Consider the following 8,766-nt stretch of genomic DNA (forward strand, 5'->3'; position numbering starts at 1 on the left):
ATTAGTGCCTACTGCTAAGCACATGGTCACTCGATGTTAGTCACTCTTTTTCTTCTAATTTTATTGGAGTATAGTTGATTTACAATGTTGTGTTAGTTTCAGGTGTACAGAAAAGTGTATCAGTGATACATATACATATATCCATTCTTTTTCAGATTCTTTTTCCCATATAAGTTATTACAGAGTATTGAGTAGAGTTCCCTGTGCTATACAGCAGGTTCCTGTTGGTTGTCTATTTTATATATAGTAGTGTGTTAATCCCAAACTCCTAATTTATCCCTCCCCCCGCCTCCACGTTTCCCCTTTGGTCACCATAAGTTTGTTTTCTAAATCTGAATCTGTTTCTGTTTTGCAAATAAGTTCATTTATGTCATTAAAAAAAAATTAGATTCCACATATGAGTGATATCATATGATATTTGTCTTTGTCTGACTTACTGTACTTAGTATGATACTCTCTAGGTCCATCCATGTTGTTGCAAATGGCAATATTTCATTCTTTTTTATGGCTAATTCTTCCTATTAGTGGAAAGGCTTATATAGACTCCATCTATGTGAGCTTTCTGCAAACAATGTCTTCATGCTTACTTTGCCACAGGCCAAAAAGGACTCAGCTTTCCTGTTCAGTCTACCCTCTGGGTCCATTTCTGTGCATTCTCAGCTGCACCGGGCCCTCCAGAAGCCCTCAATTTGTGTCTAAGACAATGAGTCATTTTTGGCATATGACATAATGTTGCTTGGGGGTAGATACCTAGTCATGGTAAGTCTGTCCACTGACCTGGAACTTATTTTTAGTTAAAGTGAAAATCAATTTAAACTTGCAGACATTCCTTGTGACAATGGAAGCAACCCAAAGAATGAAAAAAACAATAATTAGTCTTAGAAATAGTCTTCCTTAATGGCCAGGGCTGGGGGATTCAGGAATATAGCTGGGGGATTTTCATTTTGTTCAATAATCATATTATACAAATTCCACTGGAAAACAAGCATTCCATCACTTTGGTATCAGGTGTTACATCAGTTTAGCCACCCCAATGCTCTTACTGTACAAATGCGTTTTCTGTTATCAAAGCTGTGTAAAAATCATCTGTATAATCTATGTAATATCTTCCATTTCTTTTGACTAGTAAGTAGGGTAGCTATTGTCTCATGTTTAAATATCTATCTGAAATTTTAGGTTCACTATTTGTTTTAGATGATTATAATTTACCTCTTCATTAACTTAGTGAAGAAATCATTAAGGAATTTTATACCAATTAAATAGTTTATGTATTTTTAGTATGAGGAATTTCACACAGTGGTCCTGTTTTCCAATGTAATTTGTAAAGCACAATCTTAAATTCCACTTGAGTTTTTAAAAAATTTTAAGTTTTTTTGTCTCTAATTTGAGAAAAAATATTTGATTTGGGGCAAATTATTTAAATACTTCTTGATTTTTTAATCTGCAAAATGGAAAGAAAATGCCACCCGCCTTACCAAATAAAATTCTGGTGTTATGATAAAAAATAATCTGCATAATTTTGAGCAAACCAGGCTTTGCTCCTCTGAGTATTAATTAGTTGTTACAACCGTAAAAGCAGGGCTTACTGAAAAGTGTCTGGGGCTGAGACCTCACAGAACTTCATTTAAATCCTGCCATGGGGCCACCTATGAGCCTGCCACCTTAATGAGGTTACTTCTCTCCCCTTCAGCCTCTCTCGTCACCTCTGAAATGAGGATGTGTGTGTCTTAGAGCCAGGTAATCAGGCCTGGAGATAAGAACCATAAGCTCCTAGAAAATCAAGTGAGCTCAATAACTAGAAGCTATAGTCATCTCAACATGGAATTTTACCATAATTTCACATCTGATTCGAAAACTATCCTGAAATTAAGACTTGTGATTATTCTCCTTGGTCTTTATTAGCTGTGAGAAAAACTCTCTTATCTCAGGGAAAATCAAGCACTGATACCATTTAGAGTCAAGATAAGATGGTAAAAGGATAGGGGTATAACAGGGAGCATCTCTAGGAATAACCTCCTCCAAGGGGCTGTAAGTCTGCTGCTGCCTGCCGAGACCAGCCCCTGGGTGCACATCTTAAGGTGAACTTTCTTGGAAAGAAATGCATTCAACTGTTCAGTCAGGTCTCAGGTAGGATCAAAAGAGGAGGTGGCTCTTGGCATGAAGTCCAAGAAGAAATGGAGACTACAGCCTCAGCTCTGCCTGAGGGAAAATGCCCAGACGCCCGGCCATGGTGGGCTCTCCAGGGGCCGCCCAGATGTGTCAGTTCAGAGCATCAGGCAATCTCCCATTAACCTGACAATACACTGACCAAGCCACGTTCTCATATAATTTTGATTCTCAAAGTATCCTTTCCACTGACAAGAAGAGCTGTGGACTTACTGACCTCTATTATTCATAACTGCTCACAAAGCTGCAGAGATAAGTAGCAGGTAAGTATCAGTAGCAGAAAAAATGCTGGTTCTGTCTATTGCATCATTACCTCAGTTGCCTTTGCACCAGCTACCAGGTAGCTGAGCAGACTTTTGGACAGGAACTCAAAAGAATGACCCATATTTTTTTCAACAGACAGAGCACCTTAATTCTAAAATGACCTTGAAACTCTGATCTTGAAGCCTGGAGGGTGAAGAGACCAGTTCCTCTTCCTGTGCCAACAATTTATTCTCTTTCCAAGACCGGGGTAAGAGTCACTCAAGATGCTTCCTAATTTGGGCTAGCCCACGTCTCCAGAGGCACGTGCTTTTGAAGTCCTTTGACAGGGAAGCCTCTCTCAGCCCCACCGCGACCCCGCCAGACCCCATCCGGCACATCATTTAAGTAACTTGGGCGATGTTATCTATTTCACTCTGCCACCTCCCCAACCCCAGCCTTATTTATATCACAACATTTTCTCTCTTCAATGTTTATACCAGGGGCCACTTTACTAGCATACCAAATTAGACCAGCCCTGCCTCGCGCTGACGCAAAGGCAGGCTTGTGGGGCTGCGACAGTGACTGATGTCGCGAGCGCCACCTTCAATAGGACAGGGCGGGGCTTCCAAGGGACCCACTCGCCGGGGACCCCCACGCCTCCTGCCCGCCGCAGGCGGGGTGCCCAGGGTCAAGGGCGCGGGGCGCACGGGCGGTGACTGGCCAGGCATCACGTACGCGCCCGCGGCGGGCGGGGCTGCAACCTCAGCGCCCCACCTGTCGCACCCCCCCCAGGCCCCGCCCGGCTCAAGGGCGAAGGGAAGGTCACGGGCAGGGTGGGCGGCAGGCGAGGGCGTCGGGCCCAACGCTTAAGCATCCCTGCACCGTGTGTGGTGAAAATGAGGCATCAGGGCCTTTCAACTCATCCGGGACAGGAGGAAGAAGGTAAAATAAAAACCAAAACCTAGCTCGAGAGGCGTCTCCGGCCTGCGATCCTCAGGCTCCAAGGACGCAGCCGCCTGAGCACAGCCCTGCTACTTTCTAGCGGTTGGCTCGCCCCACCCAGGTATTCACCGGGATCAGGAAATCCCAGCGTCTGGGAACCCCTGCGCCCCCATGTGCGCCCAGCGCTAGGGACCCGAGGCACGTCTGTGTCACCCTCGCTTTACATTGAAATATTCTCTTCGTGTGTCCGTGGGCACCGAGCCTGGGTCCCCTTCTCCCCGCAATCAGCTTCCACGCCTGAGGGTGGGGGGCGGCTGCTGGAGTCCGCGCCTGCGGGGCTGGTGACGCCCCGGAGTCCCCGCTTCCTGTTCCTTCCCATCCAGGGGAGGCTGGCGGGGAGGGCTCAGTGACCCATTTCAGCTTTCAGTTTGGTGACGAGCCGGAAGGGGACAAGAGATTAGAGAGGAGGAGAACCGTTTTTAAAATCTCCCAGCGGAAACGCGAGGTGGTGCCGGGCCGCCGGGCAACCCCGGGCAGGGACCCCCGTGCGTCCCCCGCCGCGTCCCGCCGGACAGCAGCGGGGACGCCGCCCGCGCCGCTCGGGGGTCGCGAGGTTGCAGAAGCGTCGCAGGGACCCAGCAGTTTTTTCCACGACATTGGGGGTGGGGAGCTGGGGAGGGAGCCGCGGCATCGGAAGTGGCCGCGCTGTAGCCAAGCTTTGGAGGGGCGTCCGGCTTCATCCTACGACTCGGAAGAGAAATGACCTCCGAGCGCGGTCCGGGCGACCCCGTAGCCAGTCTCAATTTAAAAAATAAACGTTAAGGTGGAAAACTGACCTTCCTGGTAAGGGATCCTACTGCCATATCCCTCCCTTCCCCCCCGCCCCGACTCCGCAGTGACTCCTTCTGAGGCTGCACGGCCCGCACCCCCTCCCGCCACAGGAAGGTACCCCCGAGGTTCCTGGGCGCGGGGATTCTCCCCCACCTTTCTCTTATCCCCGGTACCCTCCTCTCTTCTCTTTGCTTCTTCCCCCATCTCTTCTCCCTGGAGCCTCATCCTTTCTCTCTGGTCCCTGCTCCCCATCCCTTTTTTCCCGGTACCCCCATCCTTTCTCCCCGGTACCCCCACCCTTTCTCCCAGGTACCCCCATCCTTTCTCCCAGGTACCCCCATCCTTCCTCCCGGTTACCCCCACATCCCTTCTCCCTAGTCCCCTCCCTTCGCCTCCGGCCCGGGACCCGGGGAGGCGGTGGCGCACCTTGGGCATCCCCGCCGCTGGTCAGCACGCCTATGGCTTTGCCGGCCCCGGAGAGTTGCTCCAGGAACTTTCGCAAGGAGCCCTTCGGGTTCGGGGAGACGTCGTGGTCGCCCATGGCGAGCAGGCCGGAGATCGCGCTCGGGAGGGTGCTCAGCAGTCACTGCGCCCTCCTGCGCCGCCGCCACTGGAACCGCCGGCCCCGCCCGCGCGGCGCGCGCCAATGGGCGGTCAAGGGCGGGCTCAGGGGCGCGGGTTAGGCGGGGCAGGCGGGACCGGGGGCGCCAGCTTTCAGGGAGCCGCGCGGGCCAAGGAGCTTGTCCTGCAGGGAGCACCACTTGGTGGGGGGGGTTGCATCGCAGGTGGGAGGAGCGTTACGAGCCGGAAGCATCTCAGAGGGAAGGAGAAGCACTGCAGGTGGGTGGGGAAATCACCGCAGGTGGGCGGAGCATCCCTGGTGGGGGAGGGGAAAGCACCCTAGGAGGGTGAGCAGCGAAGGTGGGAGGAGCATCGAGAGGGGGAAGCGCGGCAGTCAGGGGGAAAGCACAGCAGCTGGGTGGGAGCATCTCTGGGGAGCGCAGCAGGTGGGGGGAGTAGGGGGAGGCGGGGCGCTACAGGTGGGCTGGATCACCGTAGTTGTGGGAGCGTGGCAGCATCACGCGCGGGGAGCGCAGTGAACGGGGGGGGCGGGTGCGGAGCGCCGCAGGTGGGAGCGCCGGGCCCGCGGCAGCTGGGGGGACTGAACCGTCGCAGGCGCACGCCCGTTCCCGCAAGATTCCTTCTGGGGGCGGCGTTCGGAGCCGCGGGCACCCCAGCTTTTCCTCAGGCCTGAGGTGAGGGAGGAAGGACACACCATCGGATCCTCCAGTCGGTGGGCGAACGTGGGCGGCGCTGGCTGCGACGACGAAGCGCCGGTTCCGTCCCCAGAGAGGCTCTGGCCGCACGAGGAGGAGAAGGAACGTGGCCTTAGAGGACGCGCGGGGACCCTGGCGACACCTGGCGCCAGGCCGAGCGCTGAGAATGGAAGGGGCGGGAGAAGGGCAGGAAAGTCCTGGAGGGGCGATAAGTGCTTGCGAAGGAAACCGCGGTGTCCTGTGTCGCCAGCCTGATGCTCGCAGCTCCGCTGGGAGCTCCGGGACTGAGGCGCTCACGTCCAGTCCGTTGGGTGATGGATGAACAAGGAGCCGACCCTTCCGGGAGCTTAATCTAGGCTGGTTTCCAGCCGCGGATGTGCGAACTGATGCTTCTCCGGGCGCAGTCTTGCGGCGCACACAGCGCTGAGCTTGGGGTAGGGTCATCCCCAGGAAAGAGTTTCATAAGCGGCCGCATCAGCAGTTCCAGTTGGGGCGGCACAGTATCCCGTACTACCTGCGCAACGGATGTGCGGTCAGGTGGATACAGAGGGAAAATAGGTTAAGTCAAGTCTGTCCCGTCCACCCGGAGCAGCCTGTGGTCGGCTGACAGCTGTTTACTGCGGGCCACCCTGGACAGAGGAGGGGGAGGGGGTGCGCGCACTTAAGCCGCACTCTTTCTTGCCTTATCCTCCTGTTCATCCCTCTGAGCATCAAAAATGTATTGCAGTAGATAAACAAATACCTGTTGTGGACAAGGCCAGAGATCTGATCTCTGCCCTGGGCCGGAGGTAGTGGAGCAACTTCTAAACACCCGTGGTCATCTGAATCGCCTGGCCTGGTTTTTCCCTCTCCACCAGAACCACGGAAGTCCAGTTTCTGGGAGTGCTGCCAGAAAAGGTGTATTTTTAACAAGTTCCAACGCATTCTGATGACTGCAGAACCTGAGAGCACCTGTTCTAACGGGTTGAGCTTGAGCGAGTGATGCTGAGAAGATACTGGGCATCTTGAAGGTGTCCCCGGGGTGCCCTTCACTCTCCCGGCGCAGGAGAGCAGCGCCAGGCTGTGCAGCTCCGCCCAGAGGTGTCCCCGGCCCAGGATTTTTGCTGTAGAATCATCCATCCCTTTCTAGGGCATTCTACACTTTCCAAAGTTGGTGCACACTGAATTTTATTTTCGCCAAAAGGCCTTTATCTTCTTATAAAATTGATATTTTTGTAATTTAGAGGATTGGCCATTTGTCATCGAGTTGTCTGTCATATAGAAAACAATAGATACAAACTAAGAGTCCAAACAATGGGTTAAGTAAATTTTGATACAAATATGTAAGTCATTTTCTATTGCTGGTGTGGTTATGAAGATAAATATCCATTTACATGGAAGTATATTCAGGATATATTAATAAATGAAGAAGCAGGGTCAGAAATACCGTGAACCTGTGTGTGTGTGTGTGTGTGTGTGTGCGCGTGTGCGCACGCACGTAAATTTAGATGTAAATAAATTTAGATATTTTAGTTTCCTTTCTTATTATTATTATAGGTATTGTCTTTTTCTCCAATGAACAAGTATTATTTTTGGAATAAAATATTATACTTCATTAAAAACAATAACATTTAAAGTTGTCAGACGGCCAAGGTTATGTCTGTTTTGCAAAAGCTGAGGTCTCTTTAGGCGGCATTGTGATTCAGACAGGTAATTCCTTATTCTTTCCAGTTAGGCCCATGAGCTCTGACCCATCGCTCAGTCTATCAGGGTGTAAAATACAGACGGCTGCAGCAACTATGGAAAGACATGGCCATCTCTCCCTGCTTTTTCTTTTGCAGTACATGTATTTTAGTAGTTCTTCAACTGGTGGTGGAGTTGTTTGTTTGTTTGTTTTAACTTTGGCCTTAGAAGAGGCTTCTCTGATACAAGAGGGAGAATTGCAGGGCATGTGGAGGGTACAGCTTACCTCCAGCAGGACATGCCACGTGCCTTAGTTCTCCATTGCTGCCTAAAAAATTACCCCGAGCTTTTGTGGCTTATATGAGCACCCATTTACATCACAGGAACATCATCCCAGGGCTTTGCAGGACTCTCTGCTCCTTGTCTCAGAAGCTGCAACAAGGTATCGGCCGGGGTCCAAAGTCTCATCTGATCCCTCATGTTGGCAGTTTCCTTCCGTCCCCAGCCCTGAGCTGACTTTGAGCTAATCTACAAGCACAGCTCCATAACCATCTTCCCTTTTCCCGCTGCCTCATCTTCCCCGTCCTTCTTCCCTAGGCTTTACAAAGCCCAAGAACAAATGCAACCACTTGCTAAACAAGGAAACGCCGCCTTCAACTCCCCCCGCCCGCCAGTTGTCTTTCAGTGTCTTTGTGCAAACTGAGAAATAATTCTGCTTTATATCTGGCAGCTACACTTTAAATTATATCTAAAAGAGTTGGATGCCCTCCAAGACCTTGACGCAGAATCATGTTGTCCTGAACCAATTAAAGTCAATATTTAAACACTTTCCAAAAAAAAAAAAAAAGGAAAGAAAGCCCGTCTCATTATTTCTGCAAAGTATGTGGCCATTAAAGTTTTAACCCCTCCAGGAAATATCATTGGTGATGTGCACTGGACCCTCTCACAGCACAACTATTTCCTTCTTCTGTGTTGGTGAAAGTTGATTACTGGAGACTTCCTCAAAATTCCAACACTTCTCTCGTAACAGGAGAGCACAGGTGCTGATAAGGTAGAAGAAACGGACCTGTTCTTTCAGAGGAACTTCCGTAATTGCGGTTATTTCAGAAAACAGAGGATAGGAGAGATGGCTGTCTGTTGAAAAACGAGTTATACAGGAATTTCCCAGTTAGGAAAGGAAATTATGATGATTTTAGCAGTGTGCCATGTGATGGTTAATTTTATGTGTCAACTTGGCTGGATCACGGGTGCCCAGATAGCTGGCAAAACATTGTCTCTGGATGGGATGGTGAGGATGTTTCCAATGAGATTAACATTTGAATCAGTGAACTGAGTGAAGCAGATCCTCTCCCTGATGTGGAGGTGTGAGGCTCAGCCAGCCCGCTGAGGGCCAGAGGAAGGGTGAATTTGTCCTCTTTCTCTCTCCCCATGTATATATATAGATACATCACAGGAATATCATATATATATGATATGATATATCATATATCATATATATATGATATATATATCACTGGTTCTGCTTCTTTGGAGGAGCCTGACTAGTACATACATTCAGGTTAAATATGTTCATTCTATGTTTTAGTTGTGAGCTGCTAAATCTGAATACCAATTTGCATATGGTCTATACAGAGTCCTGTGTCCC

At 50.3% G+C, this 8,766-nt stretch overlaps 1 protein-coding gene across 1 annotated transcript in view; it reads right to left on the reverse strand.

The window, feature by feature from the left end:
* PFKP (phosphofructokinase, platelet) overlaps positions 1-4,801 on the reverse strand; it is a 108,510-nt gene extending 103,709 nt beyond the window's left edge. Inside the window, exon 1 of the mRNA XM_082617469.1 lies at positions 4,609-4,801. Within this exon, the coding sequence (XP_082473595.1) occupies positions 4,609-4,723 (115 nt within the window). The 5' untranslated portion in view covers positions 4,724-4,801. The remainder of the gene's footprint in view (positions 1-4,608) is intronic.
* Between the last annotated feature and the right edge of the window lie 3,965 nt (positions 4,802-8,766).

This window comes from Mesoplodon mirus, assembly GCF_964341445.2.
Source record: "Mesoplodon mirus genome assembly, chromosome: 4".
NCBI classification, from domain to species: domain Eukaryota; kingdom Metazoa; phylum Chordata; class Mammalia; order Artiodactyla; family Ziphiidae; genus Mesoplodon; species Mesoplodon mirus.